The sequence below is a fragment of the Apiospora aurea genome (genome assembly GCF_038362705.1).
Source record: "Apiospora aurea strain CBS 24483 chromosome Unknown utg000008l_segment0_segment0, whole genome shotgun sequence".
NCBI classification, from domain to species: domain Eukaryota; kingdom Fungi; phylum Ascomycota; class Sordariomycetes; order Amphisphaeriales; family Apiosporaceae; genus Apiospora; species Apiospora aurea.
The window spans coordinates 1,274,470-1,295,926 of NW_027117395.1; the positions used below are offsets into that span (position 1 = coordinate 1,274,470).

A 21,457-nucleotide genomic window follows, 5' to 3' on the forward strand; every position below is an offset into this window, starting at 1 on the left:
ATCTGCTACTGCTGCAGGCTTAGCGAATTCAGACCATGATGTCTCCCCATATGTGGCCAGCAAACGCCCCATCGGCCCGCGATCCGATGCGGACTATGTACACGATATGCATTGGCTGGAGGATGGAGTACTGGGGATAAAGTTGGGGAGAAGAGGAAGCTTGACACTCATGCTCGTAATTTGTCGCCTAACTCTCAAGCCATTGCATCTCCGTAAGAGCAGTTCAAGATGAAGTTCCGCGATGGAATGTGGCTCGTCGCCGACGACAAGTACGTCGAGTATGCCGAGGACATTTACGACATGGCCGAGAGGAAGAACGGCTTGAGTCTCTTATGCCCTACGCGGAAAATCAAGTCTCGTGGGGATAGTCTGAACAGGAGTACCATAACTATCGTACGTTTCTGTTCACGGGTGTGCCTGACTACGTCGGTGGGCTTCTAACGACCGTTGACAGGACATGGAAGCTGCCTTCGACGGCGTCATCTCTGTAGAAGTCACGCACTGGGCCGGCGCCGCCAACAAGGGTCCGCACTTTGGTTTGTACCCCGATGGCCGTCCGGGAGTGTCGGGTGTAGTGAGCAAGTCCGACAAGGGGACCACATTGGCTTCAGGAGCGCTGTCGGCCACTATCCACCCGGACCACCACGACATCTTTGACATCCGGTTCCACGGCACCGACGACCCCAGCACCAAGTCTCTGACCTCGCTGCAGGCGCGCAGCGTCGGCCTGGCCTACAGCCCGGCGCCGACGAGCCCCATGCAGACGGCCGACATGCGGGACCTGAAGCACTACATGTTCACGCAGACGACGCTGGGCGTGGGCGAGACGGTGCACGGGCTCGGCGAGCGGTTCGGCGCCTTCAACAAGGTCGGGCAGTCGGTGACGCTGTGGAACGCCGACGGCGGCACCTCGAGCGACCAGGCCTACAAGAACGTGTCGTTCTGGCTGAGCTCCCGGGGCTACGGCGTTTTCATCGACCATGCTGGCCGCGTCGAGCTCGAGGTCGGCAGCGAGCGTACCTCGCGCGTGCAGACGAGCGTCGAGGGCCAGCGCCTCAAGTGGTATATCATCTACGGCCCCACGCCCAAGGAGGTGCTGCGGCGGTACTCCGTGTTGACGGGCCGCCCCGGCAACGTGCCCAGCTGGAGCTTCGGTCTATGGCTCAGCACCAGCTTCACCACCAGCTACGACGAGGACACGGTCAGCGGCTTCCTCGAGGGCATGCGAGAGCGCAACACCCAGGTCGACGTCTTCCATTACGACTGCTTCTGGATGAAGGCATTCACGTGGACCGACTTCGTCTTCGACGCCGAAAAGTTCCCCGACCCCAAGGCCCAGATCGCGCGCCTCAAGGCCTCGGGTCTAGTACGCAAAGTCTGCGTCTGGATCAACCCTTACATCGCGCAGCACGGCGCCGCCTTTGCCCACGCCGCAGAGAAGGGCTACCTGCTCAAGCGCAAGGACGGTGACGACGTATGGCAGTGGGACCTGTGGCAGGCGGGCATGGGGCTAATGGACTTCACGAACCCGGCCGCGGCGGCCTGGTACACGGAGTGCCTCGAGAAGCTCTTCGACGTGGGCGTCGACGCCATCAAGACCGACTTCGGCGAGCGCATCCCGTCGCACGACGTCGCGTGGCACGACCGCGCCGTCGACCCGGAGAAGATGCACAACTACTACGCCTTCCTCTACAACAAGGTCGTGTACGCGGCGCTGCAGAAGCGCTTCGGCCCCGGCGAGGCCGTCCTGTTCGCGCGCGCGGCCTGCGCCGGCACGCAGCGGTTCCCCCTGCAGTGGGGCGGCGACTGCGAGTCGACGGCCGAGGCCATGGCCGAGTCGGTGCGCGGAGGCCTCTCGCTGGGCCTCTCGGGCTTCGCCTTCTGGTCCGTCGACATCGGCGGGTTCGAGGGCCTGCCCGCGCCCTGGATCTACAAGCGCTGGGTCGCCTTCGGCCTGCTCTGCAGCCACAGCCGCCTGCACGGGTCCAGCTCGTACCGCGTGCCCTGGACCATCGACGCCGACGACCGGACCGGCGAGGGCTGCTCCCGCACGCTGGCCAGGTGGACCGCGCTCAAGACGCGCCTCATGCCGTACCTGTTCGCGCAGGCCGCGGTGGCCGTCGAGGCGGGCCTGCCGCTATCGCTCCGCGCCATGTGCATCGAGTTCCCCGACGATCCCACGTCGTGGTACCTGGACCGTCAATTCATGATTGGCGATAGTCTGTTGGCCGCGCCCGTCTTCGACGAGGCGGGGCTGGTCGAGTTCTACCTGCCCAAGGGGACATGGACGTGTTTCTTCACGAACAAGACCCGAACCGGCCCGGGGTGGTTCAAAGAGAAACACGGGTTCGGCAGCTTGCCCCTGTATGTTCGCGAAAACACATTGTTAGTACTGGGCAAGGAAGGGATCAAGGGCGCAGTCTATGACTACACCAAAGAAGTTGAGGTCTGCTTGTATCAGGCAAGAGAGGGTGCTAGTGCACGTCTGAGGGACCAGGATGGTAAGAGCGTGGGGCAGCTCACTTTGGGCGCGAATGCCGAGCTTCAGGGAGCAGAAGTCCTCAGAGGATCGTGGACCTATTGTGAAGCCGGCCGCAAAGTCGAGGAAGACTCTGCCACAGCCAAGGGCATCGAATGGCTTTAGGGTTGTCCAGAAGCAAACAATGCGTCAGGCATGTGTAAAGTGCATAGTCGAACTAATTAAACTACCTAACGTATGGACCTTCGCTGCCCCAAATTAGAACACTGCACACTTGATTTTCATTAACTATTACCCTCCCGACTCAGGTGATTGTAAAGGTATTGCTGGCACCTTCAAACGCGGTAATGCCACCCCCGAGCAACGCCTTCGCATCTCCAAAGTATCGAGTTCGATACGTGCCCGGCTCGGCATTCAGGCCCGTCTCCCAGCTGATGACGACGTCGCTGTGCCCGAGGAGCCAATCCGTGCGTGTCCACGTGTACACGAGGTCCCAGTCGCTGTCGTCGCGCACCTGCACCCAGCCGTTTCCGTCCTTCTTCTCAATGGCGGCAAACGTCCCCTCGAGGCGCAGATTGTTGCGAGGGTTGGCCCCTACGAATGTCGCATTGACGACGGCGCCCCGCGCATAACTGGGGCACGGCTGGGTCGTGCAATCGCCAAACTTCTTGCCGATGGGCGCGTTGTCGTTGACCACCCCCGAAATGAGTGACAGGGAGTTGGCGCGGTTGTCAGGCGGGGACGGGCCCGGTGGTGGTGCGCCAGTAGCGGTCGGGGCCAGGTATTCGATGTTGCCCACGGTGAGGTTGATGTAAGCGGGCAGCTGCCACTGGCCGAACAAGGTGGAGGCGCCTTCGTAGCGCTGGATCCCGTACTCTTCCGGCGTGGCGAGGTAGTGGGCGTAGGTATTCGCGGGACCGCCCAAAACCACCACGGGCTCCGTGTCTTGGAGGAAGTCGGATGCAGCGGCCTTCTTGACGGCGTCACGCCAGCGGCGCCCGGACATGGTGGTCGCCTCGCTCGGACTGACGATGATGATGAACTGGCCCACGCGCAGCATTTGCATGTCGACAATGTTGGGGGGACCATGCGTACGGGGTACTCAACTCGCCAACGTCGAGAAGCACCGGCTTTGGCTGCTGGCAGGCCTTCTGCTTAGGAGTAGGCTCCTTCAAGATGCCTTTGACAATAGCCCATATTGGCGACGCATCGGGCGCACCGGGATCATTCTGCGTGAAGTCAGCAGCGCCGGGACCATCCGTCGTGCCAGCAGCAAAAGAGTAGCCCAGCGCGGCGGGGCATGTTTGTACCATGCGCCCATCGTCCAGAGGGAATTCATAATACTGCATATCCTGGTAGAAGTGGAAGGACTTTACAGTCGAACCAACCACCGGTGTTCCAGAAGAAGCAAGTGAGTCCTGAGACTGATTAGTTCTATGCGAATGGAGTATCCTATTAGGGGTCTCTTACATATGCAGATCTCGCCCCGGCATATTGACGCCTTCCCATCTCATAACAGCTGCTCACGCCAAGGTCCACACTCTCGAATAGGGGCCCTCTGCCATGGCATGATTGAGATTTGCCGTCGGCGCATGTGCTGTTCTCGAAGCTGCACATGGCACCGGAGCCATCGTCACAGCTGGGCAGCGTCAGTAAGTATATCCAGAGTATTCATGGCTTCGTGATGACGACTTACTAAGCTCCCAGAACGTTGGGTGTGGTATCACCAACATTTGCCTGGGAGAACCCAGCCACAAATCCGGGTGCTGCCGAGGCGTCATCCTTCATCGCCTTCTCAAACATGGTCGCCGCAACTCCCTTGTTATCGCCAGAAACATGTGTGTTGTTCTCCAACATCGAAGTGCCATGTACAGCATACCAAGTGAGCACACCAATGTTCTTGCTGTCAGAAGCACGTTTGAACTTGAGAACAGTCATTTCCTTGTCCACATCAGCGGAGTACTTGGATCTTTCGGACTCCGGGTTTGCTAGATAGGCGTAGAGACTGCGGCTCAAGTTTCCATCGTCAATATCCACGGTACCTAGTGCTAGTTAGCCAACGAAATACAGCTTGAAGCACATGAACAGTACCAATATCGAGGTAACCCTATGGCGATTCCTGTTAGCTAGCCTGATTACAGCAATTGGGGCTGTACCGAATTCTAAGAATGCTAACCTCTTGCATAGACTCGTGAGCTCTCTTTATGGAGAGAACGGCACCATCTACGACTGCCTGGTAGCTCTGTTTGCTGAAGCCCAAACTGGTGATTTGTGGTAGAAGGTAGTTGAACCAAGCCCCAGGTCCGGAGTGGGAATGCGTAGCCGTAACTGCGACATTGGACTGGCCGTACATGGCATAGTCCTCTCCCAGTGCTGCCAAGCCCTCTAGAATGCCGTATCTCACAGCAGTGTCGCCGCCCTGGGTGTCAAGGACCAGGTAGACGAAACGGTCGCTGGGCTTGCCCGCATCTCCGACAATGAAAGCCCGCGAGTAAAGGCGTTGACGTAAACCGGAACCGACCTGAGGCAGACTAGCATATCCCGCAAAGTTGATCTCGACGACGGGCCCAGTGATATCCGCTTTACCTACACCGAGTAGATACTTGTCACCTGTTGCCTTGGCGCGTGTTTCGGTGGCAGAACGGATATTGTCGGCTGCTTGCCTCGCTTTGAGATGGCGTTGGCCTGCTCCGTTGAAGTTGGTCACAGCGAATAGACCGAGTAACAACAAAGTAAAGACAGAGAGAAACGCAAGAACGGTTCTTCTGGGGGCCCTAGGGCTCTGCTGCCGGTAACTTCCAGTCATGCTGACGAAGGCCTTGAAGGATAAGAGATGGGCGGTTGGAGGAAGTTTCCAGCGAGAGCTCGCCTTATTAAAAAGAAGATCTCCTCGGCTTATCAGCGCAATCGAGCACTTACGAGCGGTGGGTATATGGATTGAGTTTGTGCCGGCTTGTCGTTAGAGAACAGCAGATAGATCGGTCCACGCAGTATTTAGGGGTGTTCTCCGCGGAATCCGCGAGTCAGCGTGCCATGATTAACTGCAGTTTCGGCGGCACTCTTCCCAATGTCGAGTTAATACGGAGTTTTCCCCTCTCCGAAATGCAACATCGGCGGTGATGTCTCTTTTGTATCGCGAGGCGGGTACCTAAAGGAGCAGCTGGCCAGGCACACGTCAAGCTTCGCCCGGTGGATCACACACACTACGCGTCCCCGTCTTCAGGCGCTGCGTAGGTTGGTATGTCGCCAGGCACACACAACACCCGGATCAGGAACTTGTGCAACCGAAGCGGCCGAATGCTTGCTTTGTTCGTTAGACGATGCGACCCCCCGCAGCGTTGTTGGACAATCAATCCTGTACTTACACACCCTATAACTGACAGCTGATGGGGAGCTCATGGGTGCCCATTGGCCAGAGACGCATTCCCACACAACACGCCAAGCAACCGTGGTTAATCAGGCCGGAGCTGCGCAGATCATGGATATTGGCGAGGGCCGGGGCAAGCAGAAATATGATTCGTCGCCGCCACGGGAGGAGGGTGGAAATTGCATGCCAGTCCATAAGCGAATCAAGGTTCGGCGCGCGCGCGAGACCTCATGGTACTGGTAGACGAGAACGACAAGCCAGGCACCTGCAGCACAGTCGAAGCCACTTGACTTCGAAGAGTGCGACTCTGATATCACTCAACACATGGCGCATCGGTGTGGAGGCTTCGAGGTCATCATCTAATCTGATCTGTCTGTCCCGCTCCCTGCACTTACATCACACAATACGACCCAGGTGCAGCCAAATGGTACGTTCCTGGCACCCATGAACGCCTCTCTGTGGCTTGCATTAAACCCCTTTGAGCTTGCTCGCTCATTGGTCTCGGAGTAGGTAGAAAAGAGGAGGGTGAAAGAAAAGGCATGGGTCTGGCAGAAAGCGGGTAGCAGCAGAATGCAATTACGAGCCCCAACTATGTACCAACGAGTATGTATGTAGATCATACGCAGCCCTGCATACCTATGGAGGCCGAGTGACCAAAGGCTAGTATTTGGCGATGTTGCATTGTGTTGGAGATGGGATCCTGTTCCCGGAACTGCGCCCACCAACGCAGGTAATTGCACTTGCAACGGGGGTTCTCAGATATAATGCATGAACGATAAGGCAGATCAAGGTGATGGGCGCCAGATGGGATGGCATGTGCTATGTGAGATGCAATCTTGGGATCTGGAAGTGACCTTCCCAGAACGTGGTACGCTTCCGTCTGTAGCGGGCGCAATGGCCAGAACGGAAAGAGGGGTCGGGACGGGGGAGAGAACATGTGAAGGTCGACACGAACGTGGTGAGTGCGGTGCGAGGTTGAGAACACCAAACCCCAAAGTCCCCTCCTCGATTGATTGAAGCGAGATAACCTGGGCTGTACCCGTGGCTGCGAGTTCAGCTGTAGCGAACGGCAGTATGCAATGAAGTAGGGCAGGTAGGATCCGTTGTGGATTGCGCCAGCAGGCCATTCGGCAATTGAGATGGAGGTAGGATAACTCACGAGTCCCTCTCCGCTTTTCGACTCGCCAAGCTCATGGTTAACCTTAACCCGCCAACCCTTCCTCCCCACTCTGCTCTGTTACTTATGATATATCACTCTGAACCCACCAGGCACGCTTCATGCTGGCCATTTGTGTGTACCTGAGATTGCATAACTTACTTAAGTAGGTAGGCAGGTATTCGTCATGCTGAATTTTCATTGTCGACACTGTACCTCTTCCAAGCGCAAGCCTGCAAACAAACGCCTGACATCGAATAACAATATGGATGGTTTCACTGTAGCGTTGCATGGCATGGGGTAAACTGACTCTCAGTACAAGCGCTAATCTCGCTGGAACCGCGGGGGAAATTACGCTAAATGTGTAAGCAACACTTGCCCAATGCGATCAAGATAAAGCAACCACATATCTTGCAAAAAAAAAAAATTGTTCTCTGTAGGGTCTCCAACTTCTGGTCATGACTTTCTCGGCCAGGCCAAGAGACACTTTGAAAGCACCGTCATCGGCCTAGCATGTAGGTATATAGCTTCGCCTATTCCCCGAAAGACGGAGGCGCTGCTTTTCGTATAATATAGTACTTCCCGTAAATGATCAACAGTCATATCCAGCGATATAAACCTCTGGGAGCGTTGCGCTAATGGTACTCAACTAACCCTGACCCGTACAGTGCGGCACAATCTAGTGGGAACAGGGCTTTCGCCATAGAGGGCATATCAATCTTCGCGGTGTTCAATAAGTACTACGAGTCTACCCCTTCCAAAACGACCGGACAGAGATGGAAAAACTCTCTGAAACCAGAAATGCCGAAAATGGCATGAGAAACACAATTTAAGGCCATAAAACTCCGGCCAACCCTCCAACCCTCAAAGATGCCTGCCCAGAAACGAGAAGATTTGGAGAAGAAAACATAAAGGGGCCCCAATGTTGCCCCAGTCCTGTACTGAGTAGACCAGCCCTCATGCTCCGACGCTGGCAACACGCTGCTGCTGCTGCTCAGGATTCGGCGTCAGCCGGCGGGTGAGGTCGGGGATGCCTTTTACGCGCTCCGCCATGCGATCGGGTACCAAGTCAGTGCTGCTACTCTTCCGTTGCAGCTGCTCGACTGGGTTCGGGGTGAGTCGGCGCGTCAATTCCGGCACGCCCACGCGCTCCGCCATGCGGTCGGGCACCAGGTCGGCACTGCTGCTGTTTCGATGGAGCACTTTCTCCGGGTTCGGGGTGAGGCGCTGCGTCAGGTCGGGCACGCCCACGCGGTCGGCCATGCGGTCGGGGACCAGGTCCGGCGACACGGAGCGCACGGGGTACTCGGTCGCCGGGCTGGCGCGCAGCAGGCGCGACGTCACGGGCTGCGGCTGCAGGATGGTCGGGGAGGAGATGATGGTGGGCGAGGCGATCTCCTCGACGACGGTCTTGGGGATCGGGGTCTGGCCCGTCCGGATCGTGAATGGGAGGATCTGCTCGAACCCCTGCGCGCGGGCGACAAGCTCGATGCTCTTGAAGTACTGTTTGTTTGGGAAAACCCGATTGGTTAGGATTCAGGAGAGGAAAAAGTATGCGCGGAGTTTTAAGGGTTAGGGTTAGGGTTGTCGTCATATATCAAACTCATACCTTAACGGTCTTGACCTGCAACTCCAGGGTGGCGTCTTCGTCGACGACGATCATGGGGTGCGGGTGCAGCTGGAGACTGGACAGCGTCCACATGTGGTTGACGCCCTGCTCGACGCACTTCTGCAGCGCGAGGGCCTTGCGGGCGCCGAGGATGATGACGACGACCTCGCGCGCCTCGAGCACGGTCTGGACGCCCACGGTCAGGGCCATGCGGGGCACCTTCTCGACGTCGTTGTCGAAGAAGCGCGAGTTGGCCAGGATGGTATCGTACGCGAGCGTCTTGACGCGGGTCCGGGACGCCAGGCTGCTGCCGGGCTCGTTGAAGGCGATGTGGCCGTCCTCGCCGATGCCGCCGAGGAACAGGTCGATGCCGCCCGCGGCCTTGATCTTCTCCTCGTACTGCACGCACTCGGCCTCCAGGTTCGCCGCGTTGCCGTCCAGGATGTGGACATTGTGCGGCTTCACGTTGACGTGGGAGAAGAAGTGCTTCCACATGAAAGAGTGGTAGCTTTCGGGGTGGTCCCGCGGGATCCCGACGTACTCGTCCTACGAGGTGTGGTCTTAGTGTAAGTTGCCAATTGCAACAACTGTTGTTAGTCTATCATGAGGCAAGCTTACCATGTTAAAAGTGACAACATTTTCGAAGGAGATCTAACAGCCAGCTGGTCAGCAAACCTATTTGACTACGCGACTGAGAGTTGTCAGAGCATACCAGTCCAGCCTTGTACTTCTGAACCAGGATCTTATACACGCTTATGGGACTCGAGCCTGTGGGCAGGCCGAGGACGAAGGGGTGTGCTGCTGTAGGGTTAAAATGGTTGATCCGGTCAATGATATAGTTCGCTACATAAGAGCTGGCAAGCTCGGCATCGTCGCGGATGATGAGTCTCATGGTGGGTGGTAGCGGGTACCTGATCCGGAAAATAGACTTGTTACAAGCAGTGATAAACAGTAAGGGGCTAAGATGTTTGGATAGGTAAGTAGGTAGGTATGTAAGGCTTCCAAGAGAACTGCTACTAGAAATGGGTTGCTGCTGTATTCTAATAAAAGGTAGGAATGGCAGTTCAGCCCATCACTCCGGAAGGTTCGCGGGAAATCGTCAGCATGAAAAAGGGATCTGCCGAAAGGCAAAGAAATTCTACGCCCATCTCTTCCTAGGTACTCGTTGTATCACCAGTCGGGCGAAACACTGACAAAGGCCAGCCCACGTCCTCATCCTATTCGCCGTCCATGGATTACCTCAAGGTTCGCTCCCTGGGCTAGGGGTCACATGTGGAGGGGCAGGCATATCATCATTGCAGATGCAAGCTCTCATCATAGCCAGGAGGCTACCGACCCAGCCGGCGCTGGCCCCTAAGCCATCCCGATAAGATGGAACGTTTTGGCCGGTTTGCACCGGGTCTCCACAATTGCGAATTGCAGACACATGGTGGGCGAGCGAAAGCCGGCGATTACTCGATCGGCGGGGGAAACGTATGTAATCAGGTTGTTCAGCGACCGATATGAGTAATGGATACGCGAGTACCCTGGTGCACAAGTGCTGTGTCAGTTGTACATTACGTACGGTACAATGGAAGGGATCGTTGTGGGAAGGTAACAGGCGATCGGGGGACTGACCAGATGAACGTTGTATGCGAAGTTACCGCTCCCCACAGCCTGTAAGATGGCCCCTCAACCCCTCCATTGCGGGATACCTCCAGGCGCGCGCGCTGGTTGGTCCCTCTTGACTTTCCGTGGAAGAAGTCGAAGAAGTCCAGTGATCCAATAGATAGTCTTTGTTTGGCGTCTATCTAACTGGCATGATAGGATGCCTTGTCGTGCAATCGGGGCGTATTTCCTCCTCACCTCACCGGCGGGAGCGAAGCCGCTGGCTCACATGACGTCCAAGTCAGCCAGACGCAAGAGGCAACGAGGGGACACATTTGGTGGGAAACACAGCTACATATACTGGCTTGCCAGGCTGCCGTACGTGGAGAGATTTGAGCCGCACTCTGACAGTAACCCAATCTCCGTATAAACATTTCTTTTTATCCATTCCCAGTAAGCCAGCCATAAATGAGACGCTGAAATCTACCGGTGCAATCGGAAAGAGATGAGTTCGTGGTGTTGCAAAGATTGGACTGGTCTCCTTCTTTCCCCCCACCACTCAAGCATCAGCTCGAAGCTTAGGCTAAGCGACAGAGTTGCAACCTGTGGCGCCCATGCAGAAGGCTGATCGTTCGGCTTCGAGGGAGAGCAGCAAATCACTAGGTAGGGTGATGATCCCTTACCATTTGGGACCCTTTTCGGGCAAAAATCAATTCGCAATGTTTCCTGCTAGGCATGTCACTACCAACCTGCCTTCCCGTCTTGAAGTGTTCTAGCCGCAATTTAACGTTTCCAGATCCCCGCCAAGGGGGAAAAACACCCCATCCAACAGGGTAGCCCACTCTGGACTGGACTGGACTGGACTGGACTGGACTGATGGCTCCTACAACGTTACATCTCAACATCGACATCTGGGGAATGCCATAACCACGCAGCGAAAGCCCTCACTGTCCTACGCCAAGCCTACTTTATTGTCTGTCTGCTACTGCTACCTGCTGGGACGCCTTATCGACCAAGCCAGAAAAGATAGAGTGCTGTGTGTTGTTGTGTGCATACGTGCGTGCTTGCGTGCTTGCGTGCATTGCATCGAATCCCGCTGTTACGAGACCCGTCCACCCAGCAACATCGCGCATTCGCCCTTGGTGATTTGATGGCATCCATCCTCTGCGAAAAAAAAAAAAAAAACCGATTGCTTGCGGACTGGACCAGCTGGATCTCACTGCCTTACCGGCTGATCCAACTCGTGTTGTCGTCAATCCGCAAGGGTCTATTGGTGAACCGTTAATTTGTTTCTCCCCGTGGACCTGCCTGTCTGTAACCTGCAGCTGCTGTTGGTTTCCGTGTTCGGTAGGTAATGGTGGTATCTTCAGACATACCATATCGGCCGACAGGGGCAGCACCCTCCTCCTACCTTCACTCCTTATTGTTGTTGCTATTGTTGTCTCGCACAGATACCACCCCATACCTCGATCGGATCGGCATGTTCCATTCATCCCGTTCCAGTCTATACGAGTCTTGACGCACAAGCAAACATCGCCTCTCCGTCCCGAGACCGCCTCTTTTGTGGTGGAAATGGCGATTGCTGTCACGTTCTTCATACCTATTCGCATACCTGGATAGTGTCTTCCCTCCCCCCATCACAGCGTACATTCACAGAGTTACGTGACTTGAGAAGCTCTCCGGCTTTTTATAGATCTGCAGGGCGCACCATTTTCACGCCCGATGTCATGCGGTCATTCACTTCCGCCATAATAATTCTGCGGAAAGCCATGTTAGCAGCCTTGAAGACCCTGGTCCGGGGTCGGTCCTTCTTGCAGGCCCTCTTTGCCTTCTGGATAAGTCCGGCCGTGCTGAAGGAGCACCAAGTCAACGGGGCAACGCTACAGCCGCGGCCGAGGACCATCGAGGACTTCCTGAAGGAGGCCGAGGATCTCTTGATGGGCCCTCTTGATGACAACCGGCTGAGCGACTTCTCGTCACAACTGAAGCTGCAGTTCCGGGAGCGGATGCAGAGTCATGCCGAATCTATGCTGCCTTCCTACAACCACCTCCTGCCATCAGGCAAAGAAACGGGCCAGTATCTGGCTCTGGACGTCGGCGGTTCGACCTTGCGAGTGGCATTGGTCGAACTGAGGAGCCGGGAGATGCCCGGGCGTGAATGCAGCATCGTCCGGATCGATACTTTCCAAATCACCCCTGAGCTTAAGCTCCTCAAGGGAATGACATTCTTTGACTGGATGGCTGCGCGCATCAATGAGGTGCTTTCGGATGGTGACACACAGGGGCGTGGCCCTGAAAACCCGATACCGATGGGCTTAGCATGGAGTTTTCCAGTAGAGTAAGATGTTTTCGCTATCCCGAAGCTTAGCAATGCAGCCTGTTCCAACTAACATTTTGAACCAACTAGGCAAACATCATTAGGGAGTGGTCTTCTCTTGGGCATGGGAAAGGGGTTCCTCGCCACAGATGGGCTATTAGGCCAAGATCTTGGCGCCATCTTGGAGAAGGCCTGCAAAAATACTGGCCTAAACGTTCAACTAGGCGCCATCGTGAATGACGGGTCGGCAACACTTCTCTCCCAGGCCTACGTGCACTCCTCGACCAGGTTCGGTCTGATTCTTGGTACCGGGACCAATATTGCGGTGCACCTACCCGTCTCCGCCTTTGGCCGCGCGAAGTTTGGAAAGCGCCCCGAGACCTGGTTCGACTCGGCCAGTCATGTCATTGTGAACACCGAGCTGGGTATGTTCGGGAAGGACATACTGCCCATGACACGGTGGGACAAGCTTCTTAGCGCAGCGCACCCGAGACCAGAGTTCCAGCCCCTGGAGCATTTTGTCGCTGGGTTTTATCTAGGCGAAATCTGCAGGTTCGCCTTGATCGAAGCCATCGAGGAGACTGGGTTACTTGGTGGCGTTGTACCACCGTCACTAGAGAAACCGTACTCTCTCGACACTGCAACTTTATCCAGGATCGAAGCGTAAGTCCCTCCTCTGTGGACGCGAGCTTCCTAACTCAAATTCAATCCAGTGGTTAACACCTGCTAACTCTTGTCATTCTCTAGTGACCAATCGTCCACTTTCGACACCGCCCTCCCCTACTTCGCCGCCACGCACCCATCCACCGTAAAACCCACCGTATCCGACCTAGCTGCGATCCGGGCCCTCGCCTCCTTCATCTCGCGCCGCTCGGCCGCGCTCCTGGCCGCCTCGGTTTTCTCGCTGTGGGAAGTCCGACACGAGACCGAGGCCGAGTACATCACCACCCGACAGAATACTGCGCGCGCCGCGCCCCTGGTGGCCGAGGCCGCGGCTGAGCACGCGCTCGAGCGCACCAAGGTCGCCTTCAACGGCTCCGTCATCGAGCACTACCCGGCCTACCAGACCAACTGCCAGCGCTACATCGACCAGCTCGTCGGTGGGCAGAGCAAGCACAAGGGCGCCATTGAGCTCGTGCCGGCGCTTGAGAGCTCGATCCTCGGTGCCGCTGTGGCGCTGGCTTGCACCGATGGCGAGCAGGGAGTACAGTAATAGTGGCTCGAACAGGAAAGAACAAAGTGAGCGCGCGGTGTCTTCTTTACTTGATCACATTGGCTGGCCGGTAAAAAAGGAGAAAAGGAAGCCGATTCATCTATATATATACACCTACGTACGCAAACGTTTATGGGGCATTTCTGCATCTACATATGCATTTCAGATGGAATTAACTGGATCTGGCAGTGAACATATCCATTGGAGAGGGTATCATCAAATCCATGGTCTACTTGTCCGTTTGGCGTCTTCGAGGGTGGCATTTTTACATCACATATAGCTTTAGTATTTTTACGCGTTGAAAACCGCTTCGAGTAATCCAGAGTATATCGAAACCAGTATAATTGTTTTGAGAAACAAGGCCCAGGTCTGACAGAACCACGAGACCACATTCCGAAGCAAATAACAAGAGGGTATAATAGTCAAAACCCCAAAGATAGAAGAAAATATACCAAATGGTGGCTTTCCATACCTATCCACAGCCCGCCAATAATCGTATGCGCTCCCTCGGTGACTACATAGACCGGGTCTCTCAAATAAATCATCCAAAGTACAGGGCAACACCAGATCGCAACCCAACACCACTGTTTCGTGTACCTCGTTTCTAATTTGAATATAATAACCATCTAGCCACCCACAAAGATCATTCAATCAACGCAGCAGTCATTCATCACTGTTATTCCGCGGAGAAGTATCGTTTTGCCTTACTCCTGACTTTCTGGGCCTGTATTTCTTGCGGCACGGCGATATGATGGACGATGTGCGGGCCTAGCTTTGTTAGCATCGCATTTGACTGTGTCTTTTCAAATCATTTTGAAGATCAAGGATAGACTCACGGTATACAGTATCTACCAATGGCGTCCAGTCGTCGATACTCAGGGGGAAATACTCATACAGCTGCTCCGTCTCTTCGGAGGGACTGCCGTGACTCTGGTTCGTGCCGACGCGGTTCAGGCGGGGGCTCTGCAGCGTGTCCGACGTCGAGCGGTTGTTGGGGCTGCGCTCGTCTTCCGACAGGGACAGGCTTATGGGTCCTAGTGTCGATACCACCGCGGCTGTCGTCGAAGAACCGCAGCCCTTGGAAGACGAAGAAGAAGCAAACGATGTCTTGTGTGGGGTCTTATGGCCACTGGAAGAATGCGACGACAATGCGCTGTCTTTCAAGGTCCAGGATGGGACGGGTGGTCGGCTAAGATTGGGAGATATGGACACTTTCTTCGATGGGTGCTGGGACGTATTATTGCCCGGTTGTGCGTTGGTATAAGCCGGTGTAGGGGTGGCATTCCAATCGTTGGTGGTTGTTGATGTATGTATGGCACCACCGATACTCTGGTACCTGTGTAGACTCTGGCTCATGTCGGAACGCTCATGTTTCAAGTTATTCATGTGCGCCGCACTATTGTTATTGTCATTGTTGCTATTGTTGTTGCTGCCGCTGCTGCTACCGTTGTCTATAGTACCGTCGCTATGTGTACGAGGGCGCTCGACGCTGCCGCCCTTCTTCTCGGTAGATAGCGGAACGTCCTTCCTGCTGTCGAAGTTGCGGGGGCTTCGACCACGGACAATCACGGGACCGCTCTGGATCTCGGCAATCTTCATGAGATCGCCGCTCGCTTTCATCTTGCCCAAGAGACGGATCTGGACCACGTAGTGCTGCTGCAGGCCCTTCCGGCGTCCATTGTTGGCCGTGGCCGACTTGAACTGCAAGCGCTTCCATGACACGGGCAGGCTTACACGGTGGCCGTCTACTTCTTGGCCGCCGGTCAGATCCAGCACCGACTTGGGCGGCGGGCCGGCTGTTTTGGTCTCCTGTCCTTCGCCGAGGGCCGGGTTGCTGCTCTTCCACGGGATGGAGATGATTTCTGTCGGCTTGCCCTCGATCGACTCCATGGCCAATATCGAGGCATAGAACTCGGTTATAGGCACCGCGCGCCCTTGCTCGTTGATGACCTGTGTACAATGTCTTGGCATGGTGATCTGACCCGAGCACTGCCAGAGGTTCCGCCGGTAGCATGTGAGCTCTAGCGGCCGGCCCGTCGTCTCCCCGCCAAACACATCCTCGGCGACGAAGAACATGCCGTAGAGCTCGGCCGAGAGGTTCAGCTCCGACATGGCGCCCGTGGTGTCGTCTACGGGCTGCGCCTTGACGGTGGTGGCGGAGAAGCCGAGCAGCTTGTCGTCCAGCTGCTGCGGCGACGAGCCCTCGTCGTGGAAGGCATTATTCGGGTCCGGCGCAATCTCGTAGGGCTTGGCGTAGTTGAAGGGGTCTTCGAAGGTGGTCGAGAAATTCTCGAATTCATACGTAGGCGTGAAAGGCAGACCGTGCAGTCCGCCGTTCACATTATCGCTATATGCCAATCCCCGAACTTGTCAGTCTAGGCTACTTGGTACGAGGCACATGAGTCGTCGCAGGGGGTCGTTCCGATGCTGGTGGAGTTGAGTTGAGAGCCCACGGCGCACAAGCAGCTTCCCCGCCTCATATATTTGTTTGGGTGGTATGGTAGATGCGACGGCCAGGGAAACCGACGACAGACATGGCGCGATAAGAGAAGGGAGCACCGGGCGCAATCGCAACTCACAGGATAGACTCGTCAAAAGCGAGGTCTTGGTCAAATGCTTCGATACCTAATCCGGGACCCATAGGGCCGTTCAGCCCTATGTTGTCGTTGGGACTTGCGCCAGACGGCATGGCCGGCGGCATTGAATTGAAGGTCGCCATCGCATTGTCATGACCCCGTTCGGATCTGGGGCATGGTCTGTTTGTTCTACCTGGGGAGAGAGCGGGCCCTGTCCGTATCGGAGACAGCGTTTGTCTGTTTGTTTGACTGTTTGGTCGGGCTGTTTGTTCGTTCGCCGGCTGGCGCCGAAGGATCTCGAGTAGCCCGGGGAGCGAGCGGGTGGCTATGCCTTCCTTCTGTATCTAGCCCGTTTGCGACTGTTCCAAACCAGTTAGGTAGCGACTTTGGGGTATTGTAGGAGGTGCAACGGATCAATCAATGTCTGCTGTTGCGCAGCGCGCCTTGCCGTCACGGTCGAAAGCGCATCAACGATGGATTTGGATCATGGACAGGAAGAGGCGGGGCAGTAGGCGAGGGCCCAAGCGAGAAGGATCATTTACTCGCAATGAACCTGCATGTTTTGGCTTACTTACTTCTGCCCCGACATGTAGCTACCTACATAGATAGGCATGAGGTATGTAGGTCCCCGTATATGTATGCCCAGCATTAGCATGGGGATTGATTAGCGGCACTCGGGTGATGCACTCATTACCTTTCGAGTACATGGAGAAAAGGGCAGTTTGGCACTTTACATAGCTCATTTGCTCCCCATCCCTACCAGTCGGTAAAGCAGAGCACATCCACGAGCCAATTGATTGGGATCTTATTACCTGCCGCTTGGAACGGCCAAAGGCGGAGGTGGAGCACCCAAGCTTCTCTCGATGCCCTTGCCCCCCGGAATTGGTGCAGTAGTGCCCTGTCAAGTACCTAGGTAGGTAGAGACTAGAGGAGCCTAGAGGCCCCCGAACGAGCCATCCACACCCGCTGTGGGGTGACCGTTTTTGGCTGCTAGGTATCAGCTCGGCCAAATCTTTCAGCCATTGATTGGTCTGTTGAGCCGAGGAGTTCTGGTGCTATGTGTCTTGAACAACCAGTCTTCCTCTGGAGACATTATGATGTTGCGATACATGTAGCTATCTTGCATCTGCAGCAGAATGGATTGACCCAATCTCCAGTGCCGCTGCCTCTGCCTCTCGGGGGCGTTTCCAACACGTTGAATACCACCCTCCGCTCCCCTGACAGCTACAGCCTTAGGTACATGTACCAGAGCCCTGCGTTGATGAAAGGTTTCTATATCCACCACTCACACCAAATTGATATGTCTATTTCAAAATCTGATCCTCTTTGCATTCTTCGTTTACGGAAGGTGGATTTGACCGAGGTTACTCTGGCTGGCGGCTTCCCCGTTCAAGTCGATCAAGTCATGCAGGGCAACATGTATGCGACTGTGTAGCCCCGTACACAGATACAAGCTTGTGTTCAGGTCACTCGTGAATTCGCTTGAGGATCCGAGTATAGGTCAAGATAGTACCATCAGAGTCACTAAGGCTCAGAATCATGCCATTCGAACAAAGATGATAAAAATATTCGATTTATGTAGCACAGCTCTCGGGTTCCTCACGCCCTCTCCCGTATCTCTATATCTTCTTCAGAAACAATCCCCTGAACATATGTGGCCGAGGCTATTATACATACTTAGCGAACTTAATAGGGTAGTCAAGTAACACCTCCAAAGCAATATTAGTAAACCCAACAACCACCCAAAACAAATCACAAGCTACGCGGCATCAACAAACTAGGCAAGATGTTAGCAAATGTGTTATGGCATGGGTGCTGGATAGGAGTAATGAGCAGTTACAGTATCAGGTGAATTCGTTATCTCATCAAACGTCTGCTGGATGTCAAACCCCATGGCCGCGAGGGGTTCGTGGAAGTCTTCAAGCACCTAGTATCGATGTCGTCAGCATGGAACGCGGCAGAGGACCGAGACGAGACGGTTACATCACTCACATAGCTCAACACGCTCCGAGTGGCTCTATGGCCCTTGTTCTGCCTCAGCCCCATGAGGGCCAGGCCCTGCAGCAGCAATGTCGACTGGGCCGTCGATGGTACAATAGGGGCGATGATTCCGCCGATTACCTCGGAGGAGGATGTAGACTGTAGCGCCGGGACGAAGTTTGCCAAGTGGCTGCCTGGAGGACAGACAATGACCGTCGCGAGAATGTCATCGGCAGTAGTCTTGGCCCGGACGACTCCGCAGGCTCTTCCCGTCAGTGCAAATTTGTAGAGCTCGACGACGTCCGGCGTGGCATGCGTAGCAACTAGGTTCAGCACGCTTTCTGCATTCTCGAGCCCTTGGATCAGGTCGAAGCAGATGAGTGCCCGCTGGATGCTCTGTGCGAGGCCTTCTGGAGCAGCCCATGCGTGCAGGTCTTCAATAACCATGTTGGTCAAGCGCCTGGGGAACTGCGTGTCCCAGCCAATGTTGGTGAACCATGTCTTCTGTTCGTCTACAGGGACTCCCAGGAACGCAGCTGGGAATGTTGTCCCTAATTGGATCTTCTGGATGCCTGATCTCTGGAGTAGTGTTTTCACGGCTCTGCGGTGTAACGATCTGGCAATCGACACGTTGCGTTTAGCCGGGTCGACAAATATGGCACCAATAGACCCCAATCCTTTGGTGTAATAGGTTGCCACAAAACCATACAGAGCTTGAGTGCTGCTATTCCGAACCACATAGTGGGCTTCCTCTACGCTGGGATTGAACAGTTGAAACGTGTGGGCGCTGCTGGCGCTGTAAGGCAGACTTGGCGTGCTGGAACGTGCCAGCGCACTGAGCAGTTCATCAAGAGCATGGCTATCCCTTTCATGATCGTAGCTTTCAACTAGCCACTGCTGCCTGCTCTTCGTAACCTTCTTGGCTTTCCTCATTGTACCGGGCATCGACCCCTGAGGGACGAAATCGCCATATAGAGCACGGACAAGAGACGCCATCGCGGTTTCCGTGAAGTCGAAGGTGCAAATGTAGGTTCCAATAGACTTGTCCATGGCAAAATCGTACGGTGAACTCACGGCTACCACGATCAAGGACTTCTTTTGGCCTGTAGCGCGAAGCATTTGACACATCATCGCGATGTGCTTGGTAAAACCTGACTGGTAAAGATTTCGATTTGCATCAGCTGTTACCAGAATAATTGATGATGCTCGATGGATCAAGTTTTCATGAACTTTGCGACATTAGCTTACAGAAAGCCCTGGCCCAAGGCGAAGGGGGTATATCTTACCCGGTCGAAGCCCATTGGCAGTGTACGAGGTATGCAACAGTTTCCCGTGTCGGGCACGCGCTATTGAGCGGCCAAGCTCTCGAAAGACTCCTTCGCCACTCATTATAGCACCTCTCTCCTGGTGAACCCATTTCTCGTGCATAGTGACGGAACCGACCTTTGATGCGGCCTTCTCCATCATGCTTTTGGTTGCTGCTGAAGCGGGCAGTGGTTTTACGAGCGGTGTGAGAAGTAATAGCTCCTCCTCCTGGAGCAAGCTCTGCGAGAGAGGAAGTAACCCCTCCTTATCTCTTACCACTGCTATCGAATGATCGTAAGCTTTCCGGGACAGGTTCAAGTGGGTTGGGTGAGTCTTAGAGAGAAGAGAAAGGCCAGGGGGTTCAGGGCCTTTTGCCAGGATGTACAGCTGCTTTTCATCTTCAGTACGCGCTTGACTGACGTATGAATGCGCTCCTTGGAGATAATTCCGTTTTCGATGCCCAGCTTTAGGCCCGATATAGCCTCAAGCTGGACGTCGTGAGCACGACATAGCAGCACCAAGTCATTACCTGCCTCAACAGCCATCACAGTGCCCCCCTTTTACGCCATATTCTTGAATGAGGGACTCCATCTCTAGGCATTCCGAGATGGCAACACCGCTAAAGCCAAGATCATTCCGCAGCAGGTCGTCCACGACTTGCTCAGAGAGACAAGCGTGCATGACGTTCATCCCGGCATTAGCAATGCCAACGCCGCCAATGAACATAGCATCTAAGCGACCGGTGGCAATTGCATTGCGAAACGGGACAAGAGCACTCAGACTTAACTCTTCCAGTGTCTGGGTAATGATAGGCATATCCAAGCTCGAGCCGAGGAAGTCCAGGTTACCATATGATGGGAAATGCTTGCCGCAAGTCGCGACTCCAGCATCCTTGTACCCGTTGAGGGTTGCAATCCCATACTGCGACGCTTCTTGGGGGTCATCACCGATGGCCCTGACACCCAGGGGCTGATGGCGGGCGTTTGTCAGAACATCGAGTACGGGTCCCAGGATCAAGTTGACGCCGACGGCTGATATCTCCGTGGCTGTGGCCTTGGCTACGCTATAGGCCAATTCAGTACTGCCAGCGGCAGCAATGCCCATCGCGCTAGGAAACTGGCATATGTAGTCTTCGTCGAACAGACTGTTGACTCCGCCATTTTCTTGGTCAAGAGCGATCAGTAGCGGGTGAGGGTGACCTGCTTGGTGAGCTATGGTCTGGAGCTCCTGAACCAAGGTTGCCGTCTGTTCGGCAGCTGCGGATATGTTGTCAGCCCTGGCCAAGCACGCGACGTATGCATATCTCCCGGAGCAGTATAAATGTATAATACAAATCTTCGGGAAGGGGGCCTTTACACTTGAGATTCTTGGCAGTGAGAAGTATGGACCCGAGATGATGCTCTTCGATGAGGCTTCTGATTTGGGGTGTTATCTCGGTCCCGTCCCATCCCATGATCAGAGTCTGGCCGATTGCCCTAGCCCGTAGTCAGTCATAGCTCCGTATCGGCGTGTCTGCCTCCTTCCTCTCGCAGATGGGCCATGGACAGATCCGGGGCACGTACCAGTCAAGGTCCTGCCATAGTGGGTCGAGGTCCCCGTCTCCGTGGGCCATTGCGAAGCCTGCCCGGGTCTCCGGTGTTACGTTATGCTGGGCGGAAACGCCTGGCGCACATGAAGGGCAGACCCGGAGGTAGTCCGGAAATGCAGTATAAGGTGCGTGTAACGGGGAAGAATGGACCGGACACCCTTCTAAATGTTCCAGACGAAGCTTCGGGTTGGCTGGCACTGCTGCAAGCAAAGTACTAGTAGCAGTATAGTAGCAGAGGCAATATCATTTGCCTACGGGCCGAATGTACGATAGCCTTTTC

The 21,457-nt window shown here is 55.2% G+C and overlaps 6 protein-coding genes across 6 annotated transcripts; 2 read left to right on the forward strand and 4 right to left on the reverse strand.

Moving 5' to 3' along the window:
• Positions 1–228: 228 nt before the first annotated feature.
• Positions 229–2,644, forward strand: PG986_011889 (glycoside hydrolase family 31 protein; the record flags this gene model as incomplete). The annotated part of the gene is made up of 2 exons (XM_066848111.1): positions 229–393; positions 455–2,644. The coding sequence occupies 2 exons, from the start codon at positions 229–231 to the stop codon at positions 2,642–2,644; spliced, it is 2,355 nt and encodes a 784-aa protein (XP_066694807.1).
• A 139-nt stretch (positions 2,645–2,783) lies between these two features.
• PG986_011890 (Neutral ceramidase 2) lies at positions 2,784–5,285 on the reverse strand (the record flags this gene model as incomplete). Its single annotated transcript, XM_066848112.1, has 6 exons — positions 2,784–3,504; positions 3,575–3,897; positions 3,950–4,118; positions 4,176–4,521; positions 4,571–4,586; positions 4,656–5,285. The coding sequence occupies 6 exons, from the start codon at positions 5,283–5,285 to the stop codon at positions 2,784–2,786; spliced, it is 2,205 nt and encodes a 734-aa protein (XP_066694808.1).
• Positions 5,286–7,959: 2,674 nt separating this feature from the next.
• On the reverse strand, positions 7,960–9,503 carry PG986_011891 (Glucosamine-6-phosphate isomerase 1; the record flags this gene model as incomplete). The annotated part of the gene is made up of 4 exons (XM_066848113.1): positions 7,960–8,505; positions 8,612–9,157; positions 9,230–9,262; positions 9,324–9,503. 4 exons carry the CDS (start codon positions 9,501–9,503, stop codon positions 7,960–7,962), a joined length of 1,305 nt encoding a protein of 434 aa, XP_066694809.1.
• Positions 9,504–11,925: 2,422 nt separating this feature from the next.
• PG986_011892 (hexokinase-1) lies at positions 11,926–13,728 on the forward strand (the record flags this gene model as incomplete). Its single annotated transcript, XM_066848114.1, has 3 exons — positions 11,926–12,536; positions 12,606–13,178; positions 13,263–13,728. 3 exons carry the CDS (start codon positions 11,926–11,928, stop codon positions 13,726–13,728), a joined length of 1,650 nt encoding a protein of 549 aa, XP_066694810.1.
• Positions 13,729–14,404: 676 nt separating this feature from the next.
• Positions 14,405–16,447, reverse strand: PG986_011893 (p53-like transcription factor; the record flags this gene model as incomplete). Its single annotated transcript, XM_066848115.1, has 3 exons — positions 14,405–14,496; positions 14,565–16,075; positions 16,308–16,447. The coding sequence occupies 3 exons, from the start codon at positions 16,445–16,447 to the stop codon at positions 14,405–14,407; spliced, it is 1,743 nt and encodes a 580-aa protein (XP_066694811.1).
• Positions 16,448–18,063: 1,616 nt separating this feature from the next.
• PG986_011894 (beta-hexosaminidase) lies at positions 18,064–21,201 on the reverse strand (the record flags this gene model as incomplete). Its single annotated transcript, XM_066848116.1, has 8 exons — positions 18,064–18,081; positions 18,145–18,231; positions 18,297–19,513; positions 19,571–19,870; positions 19,975–20,077; positions 20,154–20,845; positions 20,946–21,064; positions 21,152–21,201. 8 exons carry the CDS (start codon positions 21,199–21,201, stop codon positions 18,064–18,066), a joined length of 2,586 nt encoding a protein of 861 aa, XP_066694812.1.
• Positions 21,202–21,457: the final 256 nt, after the last annotated feature.